This window comes from Xenopus laevis, chromosome 9_10L (assembly GCF_017654675.1).
Source record: "Xenopus laevis strain J_2021 chromosome 9_10L, Xenopus_laevis_v10.1, whole genome shotgun sequence".
In the NCBI taxonomy this organism is placed as follows: Eukaryota; Metazoa; Chordata; class Amphibia; order Anura; family Pipidae; genus Xenopus; species Xenopus laevis.
In genome coordinates this window covers 115918353-115945933 of record NC_054387.1, presented here as the reverse complement: position 1 = coordinate 115945933, position 27581 = coordinate 115918353, and the positions used below count along the sequence as shown (strand labels likewise).

At 42.0% G+C, this 27581-nt stretch overlaps 1 protein-coding gene across 1 annotated transcript in view; it reads left to right on the top strand.

Annotated features, from left to right (window-relative positions):
* ern2.L (endoplasmic reticulum to nucleus signaling 2 L homeolog) overlaps nucleotides 1–22167 on the top strand; it is a 28660-nt gene extending 6493 nt beyond the window's left edge. The window contains exons 4-23 of the mRNA XM_018236513.2: nucleotides 908–941; nucleotides 1162–1234; nucleotides 1987–2059; nucleotides 2362–2484; nucleotides 2831–2932; nucleotides 3156–3417; nucleotides 3854–3932; nucleotides 4445–4592; nucleotides 5040–5158; nucleotides 5370–5555; nucleotides 5742–5994; nucleotides 7678–7768; nucleotides 9214–9403; nucleotides 9921–10020; nucleotides 15690–15889; nucleotides 16075–16222; nucleotides 16769–16896; nucleotides 19748–19871; nucleotides 19958–20025; nucleotides 21753–22167. Coding sequence (XP_018092002.1) covers nucleotides 908–941; nucleotides 1162–1234; nucleotides 1987–2059; nucleotides 2362–2484; nucleotides 2831–2932; nucleotides 3156–3417; nucleotides 3854–3932; nucleotides 4445–4592; nucleotides 5040–5158; nucleotides 5370–5555; nucleotides 5742–5994; nucleotides 7678–7768; nucleotides 9214–9403; nucleotides 9921–10020; nucleotides 15690–15889; nucleotides 16075–16222; nucleotides 16769–16896; nucleotides 19748–19871; nucleotides 19958–20025; nucleotides 21753–21935 — 2684 coding nt within the window. The 3' untranslated portion in view covers nucleotides 21936–22167. The remainder of the gene's footprint in view (nucleotides 1–907; nucleotides 942–1161; nucleotides 1235–1986; nucleotides 2060–2361; nucleotides 2485–2830; nucleotides 2933–3155; nucleotides 3418–3853; nucleotides 3933–4444; nucleotides 4593–5039; nucleotides 5159–5369; nucleotides 5556–5741; nucleotides 5995–7677; nucleotides 7769–9213; nucleotides 9404–9920; nucleotides 10021–15689; nucleotides 15890–16074; nucleotides 16223–16768; nucleotides 16897–19747; nucleotides 19872–19957; nucleotides 20026–21752) is intronic.
* Nucleotides 22168–27581: the final 5414 nt, after the last annotated feature.

Genomic DNA, 27581 nt, shown 5'->3' with positions numbered 1-27581 from the left:
TTTGAGAGTTTAAGCGAGCCCGTTGTCTATAAAAGAGGGAAGCGCACTCACTTCTTAGAAAATGTAAACCTCAATCCTTTCTTTGTATAGAGAGTGCCTTTAAAGCCAATATGGCACCTGCAAATAACATATATAAATATTCAGAAAAAAATCATATTCTGTGTATACAATAAACGGTTCCAGCATATGTATAGGAAAAGAAAGAGAAGATATAAGTGCAGTGATGCCCAACCATTGGCTCCCTAGCAATATGTTGCTCACCAAACCATTAGATGTTGCTCCCAGTGGCCTCAAAGCAGGTGCTTATTTTTGAATTCCAGGCTTGGAGGCAAGTTTTGGTTGTATAAAAACTGGTGTATTGCCAAACAGAGTCTCCTGTAGACTGACAGTCCACATAGGGGCTATCAAATGGCCAATCACAGCCCTTATTTGTCACCCCCAGGAACTATTCTGCTGCTTGTGTTGCTCCACAACTCTTTTAAAATTTGAATTTTGGACTGGCTTTCAAAATAGCATTTCAGGTACACAGAGACCCAAACAACCCTCCCAACAGCCCACTAGATAGTGACTGCCTATGGCATCTTAGAGCTGCCCCTCTAACATTTGTCACAATTCAAAGATTTCCAGTTCGGGCCTAAATGTGGCTCACAGGTAGAAAGGGTTGGGGGCCACCGTGTTAGAGCGTATCCAGAGTATTCCAGCATTCCTTTAGCCAAGTGCTAGTCTCACACCTGTTACTCCTTGTGAAGGCAAACAAATTGACTGCCATCATATTATTTACACTAATGTGTCAGCAATAAAGTACAGATGAAGGAGCGGCTGATTCATTCATATATTTTATCATTTCTGTTAAAAGCCTTCTACACGGCATAATATGTAATTTGTACTTTAATTTGTTCTGTTTCAGATCCGGTTATTCAAGTCCCACTGTATGTGTCAGAGTAAGTGCCAAAATCACTATGTTATTCCAACACATTATTGGGTGGGGGGGGGGGTCTAAAATAAAGATCTGTAGTTGCTTTGTATAGTTCTACCTATTAGGGTTGGCTCAATCAGCGGATGGAGGTAAGAGAATTTGCTATTTATTTACATGCTGCTTGTAACTGGAGAATTTATGGAATAAGTGCATTTCTTTCCTGTGTTTTAATTCTTGTCCCCCAGGCCAGCATTCCTGCCGGACCCCAGTGATGGCAGCTTGTACATCCTAGGTGGGAGAAACAAGGAAGGACTAATGGTGAGTGAATAGAAATGAGACCAAATATAACCAGGGAAATGAGTATGTAGGCAATGACTGATGAGAGATTGATGTGTTGGAGGAAACGTGGTACCTGGAAAGCACTATATAACTGCTGATGCTGTAGAAAGATACTTCCCGTGGCTCTATAAAGGGACAAAATCATTACTTATTGCTTTGTAAACCTGACAAACAGTTACCCAGAGTCAGTAGTTTTCTTATACTTTAAATAATGCTCTTCTCTTGGCCAACTCACACAGAGTCCATGAGTCTAAGTAATCACATGACATCTCTTCTTATGGACTGTATTCATTGGTCAGTCTCAGCCAGAGCGTGAGGAGTTGGAGGAGGTTGTTCCTTTGTAAAAACTTCATGACACTACAGAGTGACATAAAGAGAGCCTGGACAGCTGCAAAGACAATCTTGACATTAGCTAGGCTAAACTTTTAAATGGTGTTATCCAAAAAAACAAATAATGACTAATGATAGGATGGGGCTACAAAGTAGATATTACAGTTACATTTAAATACACAAAAGTGCAGTAAGTGACATCAATGGCAATACTTGCATTCGTCTAAAAACATTGCAATATGCGGGGTATTGTTTAGGGGTATCCGTGCAGGCTGTGACACAGTGAAAATGTTTTTTATTAGCAAGCCTGTAGTGCTGCTAAAATATATTGGGCACTATAGAGAAATCTTAAGTGAAATATGACACAGTCTAGTGACATTTTATTTGCCTTTTTGCTTTAGAAATTACCATTCACTATCCAAGAGTTAGTCCAGTCCTCTCCCTGCCGCAGCTCAGACGGAATCCTATATACAGGTAAGCACAATGTGTGGATATCTGTCATTATATCATTCACAGGGAATATTCAGGGACCTCACTGACTACTCAGAAGGGGCGAATATTACCCAATTTTCTTTTTGTGAAAATAACATGGGGGGGTCATAGCAAAGCACCGAAGGGCTGCATTTAGCCTGTTTGAGCCGGGCCTCTATATTCCACAAGTAATAAAGCAAGGATTATTGTAGCTGTACAATGCCTGAGTTACTAATATTTATAATGTTATTGTAAAATCACTGGCATTTTCCTGATTCACAACCTTGATTATGTTTTTGCCCTAGGAAAAAAGCAAGATGCCTGGTTTGTTGTGGATCCCAAGTCAGGAGAAAAGCAAACAACCCTGTCCACAGAGTCTTCCGAAGGCCTGTGCCCATCTTCCCCTCTTCTGTACATTGGACGCACACGTGAGTTCCAAGTGGGCCTTTGCCATACAAGTCCCATGTAATTTGAAGAAATGACCAATGATCTCCTAGAAACACCCGAAAGCCCGGCATGTGGGGTGAAGATGTATTTGCTGTCTAGATGTTCCTGGAACTATGACTGAATGACCAAGTTAAACCAATATATTCCTATAGCTATACCCATCTCTTGTGCCTAGGGGGCACAGACCATGGGTTTGGGGGCTTCTACTGAAAACATTACACGCCACTGCATTGTAGGAAGGGGAAGAGGAAAGAAAAGTAAATATAGAAGAGATGTTTATAAAGAGTATTTCTAAGAATGACTTATCTAGTTGTGTTGTTTGTGCAGAGTACATGATCACAATGTATGACACAAAGTCTCGAGAGCTGCGCTGGAACGCCACATTCCATGACTACTCTGCCCCGATGTGTGACGAGGCCTATGACTATAGTGAGTGCTGATGGGCGCAAAGGAAACAGGGCATATTCAACTTAAAGGGTGAAGAGGCAAATCACCACAAAATCTATCAGAAAAATACTTCACAGCTATATTAATTTGTATAGGCTTCTGGAGTACTCTTCTGTGGTGAGTTGGCTCCTTACCCTTTGATAAGTATGGGATAAGTCACATGGCACAATGCAGCAAGTGACCATTGACTGCTCTTTCATAACAGAGATGGCTCACTTCACCTCGACTGGGGACGGACTGCTGGTCACAGCGGACCGGGACAGTGGGGAGGTGCTATGGATGCAGAATTATGGCTCCCCTGTCGTTGGGCTTTTTATGTGGCACCAGGATAGCCTGAGGCGTATCCCACATCTTAATGTCGCCTCAGAAACCCTACGCTATCTGACCTTTCATTCCCATGACATCCGTCTGATTAAATGGAACTACCAAGCCGTCCAGCAACTGAGCAGCACCAAAACCCATCTGCTGTAAGTAGTTTTAGGATTAGATAATTGTTTGGGTGTTTTATTTGCACTAAGTCCTCCAGTGCAAGAGAGAGAGAGAGAGAGAGAGAGAGAGAGAGGACACACAGTTGTTCCAGAGATATATAGATGGGGCTGCCCTTACACAGGCAGCCATTGGATGCCCTAAACCTCTCTTGTCCATGTTGGAAATTTACATTGGCCTGTGTATGGGCCATTTTCCCAATCCATAACTGTCTGGAACTTGATGAGATCGCAGTTGGACTGTGTTGAAATACTAGTTGGCTCATTAGGCCATGAATGTGGTTATCAGAAAATGGCTCTACTTTGATGTGCCTATAAACATGGCTTGGGGTGGATTAAACCATTTTAGACGAAATTTCTATACCCAGAACTATATGAGTTTATCCACTGATACCTTTCTATGTGTTTTTGTGCTCAGGCCATCGCTGTATGTTGGGAAACATGTGACCGGTTTCTACGCAACCAGTTCTATGATTCACGAAGGAGTCGCTGTTGTGGTAAGAACCAATCAAATGGTACAGGCTCGATCCCCATCAGTTTCAAAGCTCTTATTGCTAGTCAATGACTAAGCTGATATGTTAGATTGACAGTTTTTTTCCCATGCTTCCCAGATCTAGGTCCAAATTTGTGGGATGCCGAAGGTCAGGTCATAAAGATGAATAAATAACACATAAGAGCCATGATTGTCCTTTAAATGATATCCTTTATAAATGGTGCTTGGGTGTTGTCATCAGTTCTCATTGGTGCTTATACTAAATAAAGTACCCAGTGTAGTTAATAAGAGGATATTAGAAGTCACCTCAGAGTTCCATGACCTGTATAAAAGCACTCAACCTCATGCCTTTATATGGTGATGAAACTCCTCTGTGATTTATAATATCCTTATATTTTACAGTACATTATTCACTATAGAGAGACCGCTATACATGTGAGTGAGGAGATAGGTCTGTATAGGTATGTGTCTCTTACATTATGGCAGAAATGAGTCCTTGCTCTGTGTTGTCCCTAGCCCCGCGGTATCACTCTAGCCCGGGTGGATGGACCCACGACTCAGGATGTCACATTGAAAGAATCCACAAAGTTTGACGTGACATCCAATACAGATGTCAGATACCCACAGGGTAGTGTCATCTCAGCACACCAGTGGCTACTCATAGGTAAGAGTCCAAAGCCAATGATACAGGAATGGGACCTGTTTTCCAAAATGCTCGGGACCAGGGGCTTTCCAGATAATGGATATTTCTGTAATTTGGATCTTCATGCCTTAAGTCTATTAGAAAATCATGTAAACATTAAATAAACCAAAAAGGCTGGTTTTGCTTCCAATAAGGATTAATTCTATCTTGGTTTGGGTCAAGTACAAGGTACTGCTTTATAATGATAAATGATTATTAAATGATTTTTAAATGATTCGAGCATTTAGTGAACCGCACCTATCTCTGTCTATCATCTTTATGCAGCAAACCCTAAGATAAGCCTTTGGATAGTTATAATGGTCTGGCTTGTACCATTATCCACTTATAACCAAATCCACATTTTAATGATAGATAATAATGAGAAACAATTATCTTTCACTGACCATCTGTTCAACCTGTTCAACTCAGGTCACCATGAATTACCACCTGTTGTTCATACAACTATGCTGCGTGCATTCCCTGAGACCCTGCGGAGGGACACGGAGACAATTATCCATGGATCTACACCAAGAACACTCTTTGATGATGTAAGATTTTGGGATGGAGATAATCGTTAGGGAATCATAGGATATATAAGCAGACCAGGATGGGGTCTGTCTTGAATAGGGTTGCCACCTTTTCTGTAAAAAAATACCGGCCTTCCTATATATTTATCTTTTTTCCCTATTGTGATTCGTACAACAGACCTTTGAAGTATATTAGTTGCCCAACCTTGTAATTTTGTCTATTTTTTTCCAGTTTCTGACTCCTCAGAATCAGGATGGGCTCTCTCAAGGGGATACTGAGAGGCATGTAAAGGTGGATACAAGCAAGGAAGAAATGAACATGGTACCGACCGACTCATCAGTTATGAATGTTCTCCTTGGGATCATCTTCACCCTACTCTTGGGAGGCTGGGTCCTCTTTGCATTCACCTACCCCAAGGTGAGATAAAGCTGAGCAATTTAAAAATATAATACCCAGTGTTTAGTTGGTGACCCCTTGTAGCTGGAGGAGCTAAAGCAGGGGGATCCATGTGACAATTACAGTATATCTTGAAGTTGAGACGTAGCATTGTAATAGCTGTATAAGTTGTCCAAGTACTTGCTCTAATACCCATGGGTGCTTCAGATGCAGGAGCAGCAGCGTCGGCAGCAGCAAGAGTTGCAGCAAGAGCTAGAAAAGAAACTGCAGCTTCTTCAGAACCAGCAGAACCTGGCGTCTGAAGTCCCATCTCCGGGGCATTCTAGTTCAGCCCAGACATCATTTTTTTCAGAAGATCACGATAGTTGGCGGAGCAGTAGCAGCAGGTCAAGTGGGCAGCCGGATGTAGTACAAGCTAACGGAACCAGGAAACTAAGGAAGGAGAGTGTGGAGTCAGAAGGTGAGCACAGCACTGTGTAAGGGAGGAGTGGTTGGGGTCTTATTATAGCGCTGCAAAATATGCTGGCGCTACTGGCGCTATATAAATAAATTGTAATAAAATTCAAAAGAGGCCCTGGCATTTCAAGTGCGCAGAGGCCCAAAACGCCCCCACCAGCCCTATAAATAGTAATATGGCAATTTACAGCAGACCTTCTTGCCAGAATCCAGAGATTACCAATCCTGGCCTGGTCCCAAAACATATTGCCTAGCAACATGGAGAAAGTATCCCACAAATAAGCAATTATCTTTTACTGATCTACTCAAGTTGAAATAATGAAAGAAAATATTTGATAGAATGCCCTGGGTGATAGGTGTCAAAATATACTGCCAATCCTGGTGCCCCAATAAGGGTACAAACCCCCCAAAAAAAGTAGGTGCTGTCTGGATCCCTTTTACAGTCCAGTTTCACTTGGCTGAAGATAGGGGTTGTCATTGTCACAAGACCATAATCTGCTGCAGCAACACCCTGCAGAGAGTGATAAGGGAAAATTCAATTACTCCACCTCAGTTAAGCAGAACTAGCAAACCAACCCCTTCCACTCACTGGATAAAAACAAATATCATTAAACATGTCCTTAGGGCAGGGACACACGCAGCTACTGGGGAATATTAGTCGCCCAGTGACAAACCGCTTCTTCTTCAGGCAACTAATCTCCCAGAACTGCCTCCCCGCCGGCTAGAATCGAAATCACTGTTGGAATGGCACTCGGAGTGATTTGTTTTCCAAAGTCGCCCAAAGTTTCCTCGTGAGGAACAAACAATGCACACTAGAGTTAATCAGTCAGAAGCCGCTAAAGCCACTTGTATTTTATTTTTTTTGCTTTTGGATGTTTCTTCCTGAGTACCCAGAGCAGAAAGACCACATACAAACTCCATGCTGTTGATTTAAACCTGGGACCCTGATTAGAGTTGCCACCCGGCCGGTTTTTTACCGGCCTAGCCGGTAAAACACCTGCCAAGGCTGGTGCCGGTATTGCAAATTTACCGGCAATGCAATTGCCGGTAATTTGAAATACACTTTAAAAAAAAGCCCCTGGCCTGCCCCCAATTCCAAAATAACTTACCTTTTTTCCAGTGTTGTGCGATGTTGCTCCGCCCCTTTTGTGGCACGCCGCGTAGCTCCGCCTCCTTTTAACAATATGACTCATAGCTCCGCCCCTTTTAAGCGACACCCCCCATAGCTCCGCCCCTTTTGGTGCCCGTCCCCCACTGGCCGGTAAAAATTTTTAATAAAGGTGGCAACCCTAACCCTGATGCTGCAAGGCAACATTGGTAGCCACTGAGCCACAGTGCTGCCCGTAGCATCTGTACAAGTATAACCACAGTGCTGCATGCTGGGAACTGTAGTCCTGCACCACCAGAATTGTATTCTGTAAGCAATAAAACTTTCCCTAGCTCTCCAGATGCTGTATGAAAACACAAATTAATTCTCTAATGTCACAAGGCAGGTAAATAAGCCACATATTAACCAGTGGAGGGGAAGTTGTAATGGCCTCCGGGCAGATATAAATTTGCCCTCTTACAAATGCAAGTACACAGCTGAATGAGACAACACAAAGGGCAGCAGACCGATGTTAAAACATTCTACGTCTAAACAATGTGATTTCACTTAAAGTGACAGCCATGTGCTCTTTTCCTGCAGCCAGTGATGCCGATGAGATCCAAGTGGGGAAAATCTCTTTTTCCCCTAAAGATGTTTTGGGTCATGGTGCTGGTGGGACCTGTGTATTTCGGTGAGTGATTTCTTCCTGTTTTTTTTAGCACTTAGTAACATCGTGAAGATTAAATCTAGTACTTAGTCAGCACACTCAAAGCTCATTCATTCAGTCTATAATCTTTCAGAGTAGGACAGATGCAGAGTATTCAATACTGAATTCTGGTTATTATTGCAGCCTCTTCTATGTCTGTCTGGAATGATGATGTACCTTTGTGAGGGTAAATTTTCTCCACTATCCCAGGTTCCAATGTCACATGCAGCCATGAATCTGGGTGTAATAATTATTACAGCATAATAATATTTCAAACGTATTGATTCCATGAAGTGTAGACCCTCCCTTAATGTTGTGTTCTGTGTTTGGAGACCTGGGAGTTTTGTATTTAACTGGTGATGCTTAGGTGGTGTAATATTTTGTTATGTAGGGATTAATGGACCCCCCAGTTTGTAAAAAATTATATTTGCTTAAACAAAGTCAACAAAGTAAAAAGTAGACCAGTATATTATTTTAAAACACTTTTTATTTCTATGAATTGTGACACACATGACGTCACTAAACACCATTTCTAAGGATATATTTTACAGGCAATTCCTGACTCTGTCGTGTTATATGAAACTTTCTGCAGAAAACAAATCCTTTTCATTTTGTGGGGTTTTTGTGACTTTCTTGATTTTCTGGCAAGAATGTCCCTGCACACATAATTAGCATCAGCCATAATTAGGGTTGCTACCCAGCTGGTATTTTACCTGCCTAGCCGGTAAAACACCTGCCACGGCCGGGCCGGTGTTACAAATTTACCGGCAATTTAGCTGCCGGTAGATTTATAATACCCTTAAAAGACCCCCCTCGGCCCGCCCCCAATCCCCTGTAAACTAAGCTTTTGTCCTCCGTCTTGGAATCTCTGAGCCGTGGCCCCACCCCTTTTACATCATGACCTGCCGCTTTTATGTAACACTCCTCCCCTTTTTGTTCCCTCCCCCCACCAGCCGGTAAAAAATTTAGGAAAAGGTGGCAACCCTACTGAAGGCAAAAAGTGTCCCATGCCCCTAAGCGAAGTAGCATGCTTACATAAATATCTGGGAGTGCCACAGATGAAATGGTATAGCAGAACATTATTGAGCACCTCTTTAGGCTAGGGCCAATGTTGCAGATCAGGCCGAGAATCTGCTCCTCTGCGTCTATCTGTACCCGAGCCCAAGCCATGTATTCAGCTGCAGGCAGATGCGGTGGATTTCAGCGCAAAATGCAAAACCTCACATTTCAGCACCGAAATATGCCATGAATGTCTGCACCCAGGCCAGGCAATTTTTTGAGGGCAGCGCACATTGAGGAGCGGATTTTCGGTCTGCTTTCTCCACAACATCTGGCCTTAGCTTTAGTCTGTTTCCTGCTGCTGCAGACATTTGTCTATTCTGCGAAATATAAGATAAGGAGGGAACTAAGGTAAATTTGTTCATTGGCAGAGGCACATTTGATGATAGGGCGGTGGCAGTGAAGAGGATCCTATCAGAGAGCTTCACACTTGCAGATCGAGAGGTTCAGTTGCTGCGGGAATCAGATGAGCACCCGAATGTTATTCGCTACTATTGCACTGAGAGTGACAAGCTCTTCTGTTATATTGCACTGGAGCTGTGTGCGGCCACTCTGCAGGAGGTGAGGAAGCCGGATAAATACTGGGGGAGAAGCCTGGGACGAGGGATGGGAGCACTAAGAGAAGATTAGCCAGGGGACATAAATAGAAAGGCTGGCAACCACCCTGGGGTTCCAGGAACTGAGGAGATTTGGAGTCATATGGAATGAAAACCCATTGTACAGTATCACAAAAGGACTTAGAACTTAGAGCCTAAGAAACTGGTGGTGATAGGGTCATGGTTTTGGAGAGCAGCAGGGAGAGTTGGAGTAATGGCTCATTGTTATTCTGGGCACCAATATGGATTCATCAAGTACAAGCTACTGTTTTATTAATACAGAGAAAAGGAAACTTATTTTAGAAAATAGAATTATTTGCTCCCTCCTTAGATGACCATCCTAAAACTGCTTTTTGGAGAAAGGGTTCACATACCTGTGTGTGTGTTTATAATTTACACATTTAGAAGGTTAGTGGGGCTGTCGGCGAGGGTGATAATAAGGATATTTATTGCATTTCACAGTGTCTTACTTCCTCCTACAGTACATGAAGAATCCTGATTTCCATCGATCTGGCCTTGATTCAGTAACACTTCTGCATCAGACCATGTCTGGACTCGCCCACTTACACTCCCTTAACATTGGTGAGAGATAATAAAACCTATAATCATAAGTGTATCAGTTTGCTAATCTGTAAATTTACATTTTCCCTGATTACCTGCAAAGTGTATCTTCCATTTATTTTCCCGTGAAAAGACAGTAAAATATAAGGGTGTAGCTCGCTGGGTGCACAGAACATTTCTTCTCTCTGTTTATCTTTATACTGATGTGTATTGCTTTAATCAACCTGGTCATTCTACTTGGGTATCGGTGGAACTGCAGGCATCCGTTCTTACCACTCAATCAAGTCCCTTTATTGCATCCGAATCATATGACGAAAACCTAGTGCTAGTGGGAGTGCCGGGTGTGTGATGCATGCAATATTTAAGTTCTGTAGTTAACATTAATCATAGGCTTGTTCAACTTCCAACACTTTTTTCAGTTCAGTTTGTTTCTGGCAGATCACCAGAAATAAATATGTAACGCTTTCTTGGCCTATTCTGCCAATTAGGAGTTAAGGGTGACCAGCTAGGTAGTGAGCATGGGTTACATTGCGAATCATCACCCAGGGCAGAGCCTTCGCCAAATGGAAGCTTCCCCTTTAAACTGTAGTTGAACTACAACTCACAGGCATATAAGTGCAAATAGAAGAATGGACGCCAGGAGGTTCTTTTGAAAGGTTAAACAGGAGCACAGGTTTATTATGCCAAAGGCAAATGACCACAGGTTTACTTACAACAGTTCTGAGGACACAGCAGATGGAATCACTTTGGACAGTAAAGGTTCACAGTCAAACAGATGCGACTCCCAAAGGATATTGCAGATAGGTGTATATCAAATCCCAGTTCAACCGACGTTGCACAGTGAGGGGATCGGGATCAATCAGGTAGGGGTCAGGTAGTCCTTTGCTCACCTACTGCCCTAACAACTGAGTTCCCTGCTCTAAAGGCAAACAGGCCTTGTGGGAAGCTACTCCCTACTACAAATCCTCGTTGGAGCGACAGCTGCTCTTTCTGCTACACCTCTCTGTCTTTCTCTCCTAGAGAGAACTATAACAGTATCTTACTATTTTAGCTGGTCCTCGTTCACGGGGTTTACCTGGTCCCCGACTTAGCACTAAAGGTGTCAGGTCCCTTTAGGGTAAAGGCTTTACTGGGGCCTATGGTGATCCCAGGCTCAATGGAGATTCACCTAGCAGCAGCACCAGGAGCCAAAGAGGAAGAGGACACTCCCTGCACACACTATATAGCAGTGAGGCAGGGGAGTGTCATTACACTCTTTGTCCAATAGGTGTGGGTGTTACACTTTACCAGTTACAAGGGCTTGGCCCAATAACAAGGGAAAAGAGAACTACATACAAACGGTAGGGGATTAACTCTATAGGGATAGGATATCCTATAGGTCCCTACATACACCCGGGGGAAAAATCCATTTCGTCCCGACAATGGTGAAATGATATAGACACAATAGTAACAAAGTGAATATATAAGTGCAAACCAACAATACCATTGAACATCACTCTTCTGGTATCCCCTCCTGAGGAATACCTGGTAACAATGGGTACTGTGGAGAAAAGAACAGTAAAGAGCAAAAGTGCAATACTGTATTGGATAAGTTTCAGTGCAAATAACTTCAGTTGCATAACTTTATTACATTCATGAGGTCCTTAAAGGAACACTCAGGCACTTAACTTACGACACTTGAACCTTCCATAGCGTATCAGGAGGTCCAAGCACAGGCTTGGCTGAAAAGAAAAATTAGCATAGATTTCTTTTCACACATGAACACTCATTTTTATTGCAGTTGAGTTACATGACCCCACCATAACCAAAAGCTTTATTCATATCACACCCCCCCCCTACCCAAGTGTACAAAGTCACTGAGAGCCACTTGGGGAGCAGTAAGGTGAAGAATAAAGGTGCTACTCAGCGAGTAGTTAGAGGTAGAAGAGTTTTTGGTGGGGGCTCAGCAGTCTTTGTCTCATGAACCCAACTATTTACAAGTTCCAGACAATGTTCAGAAGTCCAGAAATGGAACAATGAGTGAACAAAACAATGAAGAAGGCCCAAAACTTGGGGCATCAATCTTGAAGAACAATGAAGAAGGCCCAAAACTTGGGGCAATCAAACGACGTCCTCAAGTGTAAACAAATCATCTCTAAGAGGAATTCTCACTCTTAGAGGCATACTGAAAAGTTACAACACACAGGGTCCAGCCGGATCCACTGTGGACAGCTTAAGAAATCATCCCATACTTTTCCAAGGTATGTTCATAGGATAGATAGTAAGAAGGGTGAGGCTTATCTACCTTCCCTCCATTAGGCAGAGTGGTTGACAAGCTGAAGAAACGGTCCTCTTGAAACTTCCCACAACTTTTAACATGGTGCTTTAAGATGGTACGCCCATACCACCATTCGCTGAGGGTGTCACAGAGGAAGACCATGTCACGCTGCCGCTTCTGTGGATCGCTTTGAAACAATCCCTTGGGTCCCACATCTGTTTTCCTTAAAAGTTCTCCATAAAGCCATTCTTCCAAATTCTTCTCTACTTCGTCATAAACCCACTCAGGTGCATAGGGCATTGGATATCCCCAACGGTCACGCACACGGGCATTGATGATACGTTGCACCCTTGAAACTGTGCGTGCCTTCTTGGGATCGGCCCTTCCCTGAGCGACCCAGAAACCTTGTGCCTCTGGAGAAAGCAAGGGTGTTGACAAGCAGGCAACAGGCTGCTGAGAACTGGAATGCTCTGATGGAACCACTGTGGATGAAGCCTCATCCTTTGGTGCAGTGGTTGGCTTTGGAGTAGCAGGCATAGGCATGGCAGGCTTGGGTGTGGCCGGCCTAGGAGTGATAGGCCTAGGTACAATATCAGGGTTCCTGCGCATAGTACTCCCCCTCCCTCTGGGTGGAACACGTGTTTCCTCACTTTTTGTGGCTGCATCCCCACTAGCGCCTACTCCATGTGAAATAGACAAAGCCTTTATAGGAACGATCAGGCTTTGCTTGCTGGGTGGACACCCTGAGGAGAAGTGAAGAGGATATGCGGGAACAGGTGCAGGAGCAGAGTCTCCTGACACTGAAGACAGTCCATCTGTGTCTGTAGCGATGGATTTTGTCTTTATGCCCTTTTTAGGATCAGCATAAAGTACATAGGGACCTAACCAGCACTCGTGAAAACAATGAGGGCACGATGAGTGGAAATTACAGGTCTCTGTGGATAGCTCACGGGTACAGTGCCCGCAATAGGGAACAACTATCCGGTTATAGTGGACATTTAGTTTTTCTCCATATGTCCCGGCCCAAATATATCTAAGGCCAAAGTCTACATCTTCTATGTCCTTTTCCGAGAACAACGGAGCTCCAGATAGGTTCTCCTCCGCATCCGCCCAACCCTCCCAGGAATGGTCAGCCATAATAACTGAAAAGGGTTTTACCGGAATGAAGAATGTAGAATAGTCCTCCACTATGCCCGCAGCCGCAGGGCAGTCAGTAGTGAAGTCCGGAAGGTCTGCACGTGGATGGGCCACAGCCGTGGTCCGTGGTGGTGCAGCCTCTTGAACCAGGAGCGGTGTAGAAATCCTCCGGTTCGCTGAAATGAGAAACTGTAAAGTAGCTGGTACCGCTGAGATGTAGAGGAGTTGTAGGGCATAAGCCTGTAGCAGCCGCTAAGGTTTGATCCCAATGTAGAAGGGAGCTGTAGCACACGCATCCGTCTTCTAGGAAACTCCTGTACAAAATGGCGGCGGGACGTGACGTCAGGGACCGCCTTACTCCCAAAGCGCGCCAACAATTACTGCGCGGGAAAAAGATTGGCGCCAGCTAAATCTCGCGCTAGCGAGACTTGAGCTATGGCGCAGGCTCGTGTATCGGGAATAGAACCTCCAAGCCCGAACCCACGGCCCTGAGATACTAGGGGAAAAATACCTAGCAAATTTAGTAGAAAAAGACGTGCAGGCAGCCTTTTGCCAATCAGGTCCGCCGCCTGTCACGAAAATTTAAAGCGACAGTGCACCAAAACACTAAATCACAAAAATACAAAAATAGCCTGGATTTAGGGGCGGGGCCCCACGTTGGGCGCCAAAATGTAACGCTTTCTTGGCCTATTCTGCCAATTAGGAGTTAAGGGTGACCAGCTAGGTAGTGAGCATGGGTTACATTGCGAATCATCACCCAGGGCAGAGCCTTCGCCAAATGGAAGCTTCCCCTTTAAACTGTAGTTGAACTACAACTCACAGGCATATAAGTGCAAATAGAAGAATGGACGCCAGGAGGTTCTTTTGAAAGGTTAAACAGGAGCACAGGTTTATTATGCCAAAGGCAAATGACCACAGGTTTACTTACAACAGTTCTGAGGACACAGCAGATGGAATCACTTTGGACAGTAAAGGTTCACAGTCAAACAGATGCGACTCCCAAAGGATATTGCAGATAGGTGTATATCAAATCCCAGTTCAACCGACGTTGCACAGTGAGGGGATCGGGATCAATCAGGTAGGGGTCAGGTAGTCCTTTGCTCACCTACTGCCCTAACAACTGAGTTCCCTGCTCTAAAGGCAAACAGGCCTTGTGGGAAGCTACTCCCTACTACAAATCCTCGTTGGAGCGACAGCTGCTCTTTCTGCTACACCTCTCTGTCTTTCTCTCCTAGAGAGAACTATAACAGTATCTTACTATTTTAGCTGGTCCTCGTTCACGGGGTTTACCTGGTCCCCGACTTAGCACTAAAGGTGTCAGGTCCCTTTAGGGTAAAGGCTTTACTGGGGCCTATGGTGATCCCAGGCTCAATGGAGATTCACCTAGCAGCAGCACCAGGAGCCAAAGAGGAAGAGGACACTCCCTGCACACACTATATAGCAGTGAGGCAGGGGAGTGTCATTACACTCTTTGTCCAATAGGTGTGGGTGTTACACTTTACCAGTTACAAGGGCTTGGCCCAATAACAAGGGAAAAGAGAACTACATACAAACGGTAGGGGATTAACTCTATAGGGATAGGATATCCTATAGGTCCCTACAAATACTTTTTTTTAAATCACTTTCTATTTTCTGTGTGATCATTTTTTTAACTATTGAAGTGTAAAGTGTAATTTTTCACGTTCTAAATCAGCTTTGGGAGGAGGTTAGCTGGGGTGTCTCTGAACACTGGGCCCTGTCTAGATGTGCAGAAAGAAAATATTAACAGAATCCATGGCACTACATCTAACTGTACCAAAGCAGTGGCATGCAAGATCATTTGTACATCCTAGTTTCATCGAGGCAGTTCTAATATCTTTAACCCTTAGCATGAAGGGATATCCAGGTATGCAAGGAAAAACATTGTGGCACAACACTGTAGGATAATAATCTATAAATGACATGTTAACCTACCAGGTATAATGTTCACGTTTAAAACTACGAAGGGCCGTGGAACACTGGGGTGGTGATCAAAACACTGCTACTCTCCCAGATCTCTGGATTGTCAACACCTGTTGAATGATAGGAATGATCAGAACAGAAGGAAGTAAAGAACTGTGGGTCTCTATTCTTCATTTCCTCATCTTGCTGACATGTTCATTAGCAGATGACATTTTTAAACCTACAAAATGTTACACATACGGCCAGTAGGCTGAAAATAATGTCGTAGGGATAGGAGTGGTAAAGCCTCTTTTTTGTGTTTTTTATTATGGAAGTTTCTACTTTCCTATACTAACGAAGGCCGTATTTGTCACAGTGCACAGGGACCTCAAGCCATGCAACATCCTTATCTCCTACCCCAATGCCCATGGCAAGCTGCGAGCCGTTATTTCAGACTTTGGCCTGTGCAAGAAGCTGAGCGTTGGAAGGAACAGCTTCAGCCTGCGCTCTGGTATCCCTGGCACGGAGGGATGGATCGCTCCAGAGGTCCTACGGGACAGACCCAAGCAAAATCCAGTACGTATCTTCATGGTAGTAACTGGTAAAAGCTGTAAGTGCCAGGGTACCTTCTGTGTTGGTTGTTTATTTGTAGATTCATTTCTATCTACTATTGTCCAACACTGTGGAATATGTTGGCGGCTTTATAAATACGTGATAATAAATTGTAACTTACACTGACCCCATTGATCTGCTTTTAACAGACGGCAGCAGTGGACATATTCTCCGCAGGGTGTGTGTTTTACTATGTGCTTTCCAAGGGACAGCATCCATTTGGGGACAATTTGAGAAGGCAGAGCAACATCCTGAGTGGATCTTACAACCTTCCTAAGCTCCAGGAAGATACACATGGTGAGCTGCTTGGGCTTACACATTGGGGCATTGTGAAATTAGAGCTTACGAAAGGAAAATCCTCCACTCTCTATTCATTCCTATGGGATTTTAGAAGCGCTTTTATCAGATGGTGAACTCTAAAGGTCTGGCCACACAAGCAGATTCGGGGAAATTAGTCGCCCCAGCGACTTCCCTCCTCGTGAGGCAACTTCGGAAAACGAAGCGTCGCGTGTGCCTGCCCCCAGGCGATTTTCATTTTAGCCGGCGGAGGGCAGGGGTAAGGCAGTTTGGGGAGATTGCCGTCCCGAAGAAGAGGAGATTTGTCGCTGGGGCGACTAATCTCCCAGAATCTACTTGTGTAGCCAGACGCTAACATTCATCCATTGATAAATACACCTCTAAAAATCCCATAGGAATGGAAGAAAGCATGGAACAGTTTTCCTGTGGTGGGCTCTAATATAACATTTTGATAAATCTGCCCCATAGTCTTTGTTTACACAAGGATTGTGAGGTGTGACAGGGAGTCTTACTCTCTTCCATTTTCATCTCTGTTTCTTTCTACAGAGAATGTGGTGGAACGTCACCTGGTTGAAATGATGATCAACTGTGACCCTTTGCTAAGACCCTCAGCCCAGCATGTCCTCATACATCCATTCTTTTGGACACCAGCAAAGTGCTTACAGTTCTTTCAGGTAACAGAAGGATTTATGACTCATGAATTATGTCACAAAGACAAAGCTTTTTAGGGTCTTCACTCTATCCTGCTCCTGCCACCTTAAGGGATCCCATACATGTATTAACACCTCAACTGATGTTGAGGTGTTAATACAGGTATGGGATCCCTTATCCGGAAACACGTGTTTCAGAAACTTCCAAATTAAGGGAAGGACATCTCCCATAGACTCCAATGTTATCAAATACTTACATTATTTTTGAATATTTTTTTCTCTGTAATTATTAAACAGTACCTTCTACTTGATATAATTAAGGAAAAAAAATGTTATATCAAAAGATACATGTCCCAAGGCTTGTATTTAGTAAAAATAATGTATTTATTAAAGTTCATATTTAAAAATTAGATACATACTGACATCACTTGGCCCACCTAGGTGGGCCATGTAGGTGGGCCATGTGGGGTCAGTATGTATCTAATATTTAAATATGAACTTTAATAAATAAATGATTTTTACTAAATACAAGCCTTGGGACATATATCTTTTGATATAAAATTTTTTTCCTTATTGGCTGCCTTTGAAACCGGGGCATGTCCCTCTGGCTGTGGTGAAAGATATACGGAAATCAGATGTATGGACCCCCAATTATGCTTGATATAATTAATCCTTATTGGAGGCAAACCAATCCTATTGGGTTTTATTAAAGGATACATTTATATAATAATAATAAATACTTATTGAAAATTATGTAAAATTATGTAAAATTAATGAGGGTGCTATTCTAAGCACTTTTGCAATGTACATTCATTATTTATTTTGTTTTAAGGATACATGTACTGTTAAAATGAATACATTTTGTTACAACAGCGCCACCTGCTGGTCACTTTCTGACCACCAAGTAGTCAAGGAACTTGTCAGGAGAAAGAAAGAGGCTGCTCTGATGTTCTTCTGCTTAGGAAAAAAATCAGAAACCTTTCTCAAATCTTTCCTAAGCAGAAGAACTTCCTTGACTACTTGGTGGTCAGAAAATGACCAGCAGGTGGCGCTGTTGTAACAACATTCATCCATGTTAACAGAACATGTATCCCTTAATATTTTGTAATAAAAAAAAAAAAGTAATGAATGCACATTGCAAAAGTGCTTATAATATCACGCTCATCAAGTTTACATTCACTTATTTTAAAGGTTTACTTATCCTTTAATGTTTAAATTATTTTTTAGTAGACTTAAGATATGAAGATATACCCCTTGTCTGGAAATTGTAGGTCCAGAGCATTCTGGATAACAGGTATCATACCTGTATTTAAATATAATATAATGTATTGTGGGCGGGTGGGTGGTTGTGGCGCCACTTGGCCAGAGCCTCCTGAATACTTGAAAATCTCCCTGACCTCTTCTTGCTCTTTCCCTAATCTCTGTGCCGTCTCTGTCTTTTTCCCTTTTATTCTATATTCTTTACACCCAATGCTGCTCCATCTCTGATCTTCATGTCCTCTATCTGTCTCCTCCTTTTCCTCCATAAACCTTCCCCAATAGAATGTAATTAAGAGTTCTATCTAGGGATGCACTGAATCCAGGATTCAGTTTGGGATTCGGGCTGGATTCTGCCTTTTTCAGCAGGATTCAGATTCGTCTGAAACCTTGTGCCTGGCTGAACCGAATCTGAATCCTAATTTGCATATGTAAATTAGGGGCGAGCAGGGAAATCATGTGACTTTGTCATAAAACAAGGAAGTTAAAAAATGTTTCTCCGCTTTTTCTTTTCCCGTCCCTAATTTTCATATGCAAATTCTAACTTGGTTTGGTATTCGGCAAAATCTTATACAAAGGATTCAGGGACTCGGACGAATCCAAAATAGTGGATTCGGTGCATCCCTAGATATAGACAAATACAAGATTCCTCTGCACTCAACCCATTATCAATATATTTAAGACAGAGACATTTTGTGCATACTGCTACTGAAAAATGCCTTACCCTTTAAACAAAACAGGGATTGTTTGTCCATATATTGCAATATATTTAAGCTGGCCAACTACGTCAAAGTCATCCCATATCTGGCCAGTCCTATGCTCAATTTTCATCTGATTCATTAAGAATTCTATGGTTTAATTATACATTTTATAAAAGGGACGAATACGTTTTACCTGCAACTTACTAGCTGCTTTCAAAGTAAAACTCCCAAACTTGGCTGCCCTTTTATTAGACACCAGTGGGATCACCTGACTGGTGAGCACAACTTTCCCTTGTTTGTTATAGTTCTACAAGAGCAGTGACCAGCTCCATGTTGTAGCTCCCACCCTCTCCAACTATAGTCAGGTGATCCCACTGGTGTCTAATAAAAGGGCAGCCAAGTTTGGGAGTTTTACTTTGAAAGCAGCTAGTAAGTTGCAGGTAAAACGTATTCGTCCCTTTTATAAAATGTATAATTAAACCATAGAATTCTTAATGAATCAAATGAAAATTGAGCATAGGACTGGCCAGATATGGGATGACTTTGACGTAGTTGGCCAGCTTAAATATATTGCAATATATGGACAAACAATCCCTGTTTTGTTTAAAGGGTAAGGCATTTTTCAGTAGCAGTATGCACAAAATGTCTCTGTCTTAAATATATTGATAATGGGTTGAGTGCAGAGGAATCTTGTATTTGTCTATATGTATTTTGTGGTCACACCCTCATTGCACCCCTGCCTAATGATTTTAAAAACTAGTGGTGAGCACAACTTTCCCTTGTTTGTTATAGCATCCCTAGATATATCCCTTTGTTGATATGTGCTCTGTAGCTGTTTCTTACTGCCATTGTATTTGATAATAAATAACATAAATAGCATATCAGTCTGTGTATGTTAAACCATGTTCTCCTTTCAGGATGTAAGTGACCGCATTGAGAAGGAACCCGTGGAGAGCCCAATTGTGGTCGCCCTCGAGTCAGATGCTCGTTCTGTAGTCCGAGTAAACTGGCGTTTGCACATATCTGTCCCACTTCAGACAGGTACTGCCGACACAGCTAAATAGACAGCAAAACACGGTCACATTTCCTGCTTCACAATTATGTATTCAATCCTTTTTCACATTTAGATCTCAGAAAATTCCGGTCCTATAGAGGTAATTCTGTGAGGGATCTTCTCAGAGCCATGAGGAACAAGGTGGGTTGTGTTGGTAAAAGGTTGGAGCAGTGATGTATAACCTATCATGCTGTTTGCTTAATTTAAAGGGCATGTAAAGGCAAAAAAATAAAATCCCATTTTTACTTTCTTTAATGAAAAAGAAACCTATCTCCAATATACTTTAATTAAAAAATGTGTACTGTTTTTATAAGAAACCTGACTGTATGCAGTGAAATTCTCCCTTCATTTACTGCTGTGGATAGGAATTGTCAGACGGTCCCTAACTGCTGAGCAGGGAAACCATCATACTTATGAACAGCAGGGGGAGCCCCCGCCTTACTTCCCAGCCTTGCAGAACTCAAGCAGCTTTGTTTGTTTCCTTTTAGAGCAGTCGGTGACTGTGTAGATATTTGTATTGGATTTTATTTTTGCCTTTATATCCCCTTTACTGTTTCCAACTCCAGCTGCAGGGACAAAGATCATGGAGTCAGATTTAAAAAGATAAACTGGGATTCTATTTGGAGGATTATTTTGCTGCAGCCACTGGTTCGTTAGAGTTGGAGAAAGTTTGTATTAAACAATACAAAAACTATAATAATAATAATACACATTAGATGACATGACTACACAGGACCCAGTGCAGTCTGTATATTCTGATTATTAATCAGTCTTGCTGTATCGGCTTCTGGCAGATATTATTTGATTTGTGCTGTTTTGTTAATTTATGACGATCCTTAAGCAGCCCAGATCACACTGAGCATGTGCAAAGTCTTGGTCTTGCAAAGATGTTTAACAAAGTTACAAGATGGTGAACCCCTGTGGCCAACTCTGAAAGCATAAATCATTTGTTGTATTAGGCTTTTGGTGCAGTAAGTTCAAGTTTATGTTTAGTATACAAAATACAGCATTTCTAGCCTTATTCTATTTTAGACTTTACTTCCCCTTTAAGTTTCTAGTCCTTTACAACCCTGTTACACATCAGGGCTCCTTTAGTTAAGATGGCCATACATGGGCAGATCTGCTCATTTGGAGAGGTTGCCAAACAAGCAGATCTTACACCAATATGCCCACCTTGAGTGGGTGATATCAGGGCTCATCTGATCATGGGCCCTAGGGCACAACGATTGGCTCACAAAGCCAGGAATGCAGGTGGTGGGATTGCAGACTGTATCAATAAATCAATGTAGTCCTCGATCGGACAGAAAAATTAAGCCTGTTTGATCGACATCTGGCAGATTTTTGGCCAGATATCGATCGCGGAAGCCCATCATAGGATCCCATATACTGGCCAGTAAGCTGCCAACTTTTCTTGGTCCGTGTATGGTCACATTTAGACACAATCAGAAGTGCTAGAGCAGTATGGGTGACAAAATGAGTCCCTTTGTGCTCATTGAAGAAAACTTTTGCCTGGGGCTGCTCTCTGCCATAGTGCAGGTGGTAAGTACAGGATCCCGTCGAGACCTGTGCAATGAATGATGCTCGAGTTAGGGTAGAGGTAGGTAGCAGGTCGCCTACATGCCTGCCCACCTCTCATGAATACATCATCTCCATCATTATTTGTGATCTGTTTTAAAGCGCAGAGACCTGGTAATTCAACTACTCCGCAGGTCAGGAGTACAAAGTGCAAAAACATGGCGGATTGCTCCTATTTTTTGCACTTTGCACCCTGCCTTGCATGTAGTTAATGACTCCTCTCTCTTCTTTGGTTTTTCCTGATGCACCTTGGTAGCTGCCCTAATACTTTTTCTGCTTCTTCTCTGCTTCAGAAACACCATTACCATGAGCTGCCGGCTGATGTCCGAGAAACCCTGGGTTCCATCCCTGATGAGTTTGTGTCATATTTCACTTCCCGATTCCCACATTTGCTTCTCCACACATACCAAGCCACGGAGAAGTGCTCCCCTGAGAGACAGTTCCAGACCTACTATCACTGGGTGCAAAGTTCCTGAGACTTAAGGGCTCCATGCCAAAAATTGACTTGGGGGCAAAGACAAAAAATCATGGATTTTTAGCAATGAAGACATTGTCCTGGTGTTCAGGACTTGATTGCACTCATATAAAGCAGTGATCCCCAACCAGTAGCTCATGAGTAACACGTTGCTCTCCAACCCCTTGTATGTTGCTCCCAGTGGCCTCAAAGCAGGAGCTTATTTTTGAATTCCAAGCTTGGAGGAAAGTTTTAATTTTATAAAAACCAGGTGCACTACCAAACAGAGCCTCAATGTAGGTAGACAATCCAAATGGGGCTACCAAATGGCCAATCACAGCCCTTATTTGGCAGCCCAAGAACATTTTTCATGCATGTGTTGCTCCACAACTCCTTTTACTTCTGAATGTTGCTCACGGGTTCAAAAGGTTGGGGATCCCTGATTTAAAGGATAAGTAAACATTTAAAATAAATTAATGTAAAATCGATGAGGGTGCTATTTTAAGCACTTTTGCAATATATATTCATTATTGCTTTTTAATGCCAAGATATTAAAGGATATACTGTATGTTTTTCCTAAGCAAAACAACATCAGAGCAGCCTCTTTCTTTCTCCTGCCAACTTCCTTGACTACTTGGTGGTCAGACTGGTTGGAAAATGACCAGCAGGTGGCGCTGTTGTAACAAAATTAATGTTAACAGTACATGTATCCCTTAATAACTTGGAATTTTAAAAAAAATGAATGTACAGTGTAATTTAAAGGTTACTTATCCTTTAACGTTTTTACTTTGTATATAGAACTGCTTTGGATTTTCACCAAAAAAACAAAAAGTAACCAAATCTACACTTCTCTAAGGGGTTTTAGGCTTGTGTGTTTTTAAGAATATATATTCTTATTTACTGTTGGGTGAAGGACCCTAAAACCACTAAGGACCACGTATGATCTCACCATGTGTCGGCCATTTTTGCCGAACATTCCGTCAGTCTGACAGTGAAAATGCGGCATGGTACTGCTGAGAGAAAACAAAAATTGGCAGGGTTTAAAAAAAAAAAATGTATTTATTTTTTTATTGTGAGATTATTGTTGCACAAAAGTTTTATTCAATTAAAAAACACAAGACTTTTTTTTATTATTGAATGTTGGTTTTGTAATGGTTTAGCAACTACACTAGTAGCCACAGAGCTTTATTCCGTCATCTCTGTTGTATAATATTTGCACAAGTGCAGCACAAGGGAAGAACTTGCAATGATCAAATTACATAATTGGGGTCGATTTTCATTGTTACCATTTTTCAAAAATTTACAGTTAAAAAAATAATTTGTTCTGTCCCTCCAGCTCCCTGTAGCAGCTCATTGAGCCTGTAGTAGTTTATACATTACTAGTTAATCCAGTTAAAGCAGCTTTAGCCCCCAGTGAACGTGTAGGACATACCTGGATTAAAGCCACATTTCATTTATATATTCAGGTATGGGACCTGTTATCCAGAATGCTCGGGACCTGGGGTCTGCTGGATAAGGGATCTTTCTGTAACTTGGATCTCAATACCTTACGTCTACTAAAAAATCACACATTAAATTGGGCGGTTCACCTTTAGTATGTTATAGAATGGCTAATTCTAAGCAACCTTTCAATTAGTCTTCATTTTTCTTTATAGTTTTGTAATCATTTGCCTTTTTCTTCTGACCCCAGCTAAAAACAAATGCTCTGTAAGGCTACAAATCAATTGTTATTGCTAACTTTTATTGCTCATCTTTCTATTCAGGCCTCTCCTATTCATATCCCAGTCTCTTATTGAGATCAATACATGGTTGCTATGGAAAGTTGGACCCTAGCAACCAGATTACTGCAGAAACTGCAAACTGGAGAGCTGCTGAATAAAAAGCTTAACTCAAAAACCACAAATAATAATAAATGAAAACAAATTGCAAATTGTCTCAGAATATCACTCTCTACATCATATTAAAAGTTAATACAAAGGTGAACAATCCCTTTAATTAAACCTAATTGGATTATTTGGCTTCCAATAAGGATGAATTATATCCTAATTTGGATCAAGTACAGGCAGCTGTTTTATTATTACAAAAAAAAATCAAATCATTTTTAAAAAATGTAATTCATTGATTAAAATCTATGGGCAATGACCTGCCTGTCATTTGGAACCTTCTGGATAATGGGTTTCCAGATAGCAGATCCCACACCTGTACAAGATATTCAGAGCCCAGCGTCAGGTGAGTGCATTGGGAAATAAATGGGTCAAAGAAGCTTCAGGTGTAGAATTGAAGGAGACGGAAAGAGAAGATCTAGTTGTGATAGGTTCCTCCTGTTTGCCCCGTGCTGCATCATGGCACTAACAATGCCAAAGAGATTGCATTTTTAAGGTTACACTGAAGCTGGGCATATGCATAAGGGACCACTTATTTGGCATTGATGCCACCCAATATTCAATTAGACAGCACCACGCTGGAGAGTTTTTTATTTATTAAAAAAGGGGTTTTCTTGGACAGACAACATTTCAGGCTCACAACAGCCTTTCCTCAAGCTACTGAGTGCAAATTAATTAGGGATGCACCGAATCCACTTTTTTGGATTCGGCCGAACCCCCGAATCCTTCGTGAAAGATTCGGCCGAATACCGAACCTAACCCTAATTTGCATATGCAAATTAGGGGCGGGAAGGGGAAAAACATTTTTTACTTCCTTGTTCTCTGACAAAAAGTCACGCAATTTCCCTCCCCGCTCCTAATTTGCATATGCAAATTCGGATTCGGTTCTGCCGGGTAGAAGGATTCGGCCGAATCCGAATCCTGCTGAAAAAGGCCGAATCCTGGCCGAATCCCGAACCGAATCCTGGATTCGGTGCATCCCTAAAATTAATGAACACATTTTATACCATTCAACATAGCGCCATCTAATGGCAGCTTCACTTTGAACAAACAGCTGAGTTTCCTCAAGATAATGTTGCAAAACGAACATGAGACATTATATACATCTTGTAACAAGCTCTTCCTTCTATATAACTGGAACTTATCGATAAACAACACATCAGTCCAAGTGTCAAGTATCTGGAAAAAATGAAAACATTTAAAATTGTATACCAATAAAACCCAGTCCTATCCCCTCGGCGATGTCATTTTGGGACCCCGTCAACCACCTGGTATTTTAATTGCATGGCTCTGACAAAAGCATCGGCATGTGCCATGAGCAACTGATACTACGAGGTTTACTGAACATGTGCACTCACAGGAAGAGAGAAACTGCCACATATATATATATATATATGTTTATTGAAAGAGAGCTGGAGAAATATGCCTCCATGTATGTCACTTTATAATCCCGTTTAAAAGAAGTGGTTCATTGTTAAGGTAACTTTTAGTATGCTATAGAATGGCTAATTCTAATCAACTTTTCAATTTCCTTTTTTTTCTGATTCTTTCCAGCTTTTAAATGGGGGGGGGGGCATCTAAAAACAATGCTCTGTAAGGCTACAATTTTAGGGGCATATTTATTAAAGGTCAAGTTCTAAGTTAAAAAAAACTTCGCATTCAAAAAGACAAACCGAATGGTGGTCGAAGTTATTTGGGGTAGAAGTGGGCCTACTTTTAATTGTACGATTTGAAGTAGCGCTACTTCAATTCAAAGTTTTTTTAACTTCGACCTTCGATCTCCCAAACTCCCCCAATTGCCTCCATACAGGTTCTAGGAGGTCCCCCATAGGCTAAAACAGCACAGAGACAGTACTTTTTTTAACTTCGAATCGAAGTTGGACTATTCGATGGTCGAAGTACCCAAAAATTACTTCAAAATTCGAAGTTTTTAACTTCGAACCTTCACTTTGACCTTTGATAAATCTGCCCCTTATTGTTATTACTCATCTTTCTATATAGACCCTCTACTAATTCATATTGTCTTATTCAAATCAATTAATGGTTGCTAGGGTAATTTAGAACCTAGCAACCAGATTGCTGAAATTGTAAACTGGTGAGCTGTCAATTAAAAAGCTAAACAAGGCAAAAACCACATATAAATGAAAACCAATTGCAAACTCTATAAAGTGGCCATAGACTAAAAGATCAGCTCGTTTGGCGACTTTCCCAGATATGCCACTAACGGGCATGGCTATATTGGGGGTAATCTGAATGTTTGGCCCTATGGCCGAACAATCAGATTACGATGAGAGCGCAATGGGCCCCGGCAGGATCGGTCGGGATAAAATCAAACCTGTCCGACTCTCCACACATGGTCCAAAAATCGTACGAATCCTCGATTCATACGAAAGTATCTTTGCATCTATGGCCAACTTTAGGGTATCACTCGATCATACTTAAAGAATTTAAAGGCGAACAACCCTGAAACTGGACACTACAGTAGTTTACACAACCAACCTCTACCCAATTTAAAATTTGAGATTAAGAGACCCATGTATTTCAAAATTCATAGGTTTATATTTGATACATCTCTCCCAAAACCTGTCCAAAAAGCATTTGACACTGGGGCATCCCAACAACCACAGGGACTGCTGTAAAACACTGGTGTGATGGCCAGAGCCTGCTCTCAGGAAATTGGAGGCTCATATGGACTTGAGAGTTTTTCTGGCAACTGACAAACAAACCCTTGGTGCCTTCAAACCAATGGGAAGTAGCTTGCTTCTGATTAATTTAGTAATTCCAAATGTAGCACTATGTTTTGGCCACCCTTCTCATTGATGGGTGAGGCAGTATGGGCTGGCTTGCAATATAAACTCACTCATGTGAGCCAGTTCTTTGGTAATTCATGACTGTGGAAGTCCCATCATGATGGATCTGTTCCACAGTTACAATCTGCCATCATTGGGACCTAGTGCTTTGACACCTGCTGTTCAATACTTGTTTTTAACATACACCATGGAACTTAGCAGAGGATGTCAGGCGTTGATATGCACAGGAACTGGTTCTATCTGTCCAGTTGTACTAGTGTTTACATCAGTAACCCCAAATTTTTGTTTGATTGCTTAGAGAAGGAAAGGTTGAAACTAAGTAAGCCTCATCAGAAAGGTCCACCTAAATATAACAGTAAACCCTCAAAGTAATGTTGCTCTGAGTCCTCTGTCAAAAGAAACAGCATTTATTTCCTTCTATTGTGTACAGATGGGCTTCTGTATTACTCTTTTCATCTTAAATCTCCTTGCCCCAGGCATGAGCATGCTCAGTTTGCTCCTCTCTCCTCCCTGCTGTAATCTAAGCCCAGAGCTATGAGTGAGCAGGTAGAGACTCAGGTAGGAAGTGATGTCACACCAAGATAACACTGCAGTTGCTATCCTAAACAAACAGCTTCTAGAGCTTTACTCGGGTATGGTAAAACATTCTACAGAATAAATGGCATTCTAGCTTGCACTATTGCAGCTAATCTACTGTATTAGCAATAAAATGCCTCCGTACCTTTCCTTCTCCTTTAACCCCCCCCCCGGAGAAAAAAAAAAAACAAAAAAAACTTTGAGGCCTACTTCCCCTTTAATTCTCAAAACTTTAGTGTAAATGTGACTCAAAAGTGCAACATAGTTGAAAGGTGACAACAGCCTCTGTGCACTGAATTGGAAGACAGCTTTGCATCTTTTTTTTTTTTTTTTTTAAATACTGCAGCATAAATATATGCTCAAATCATTACCCCACAAGCTGTCAAAAGCAATAGAAAC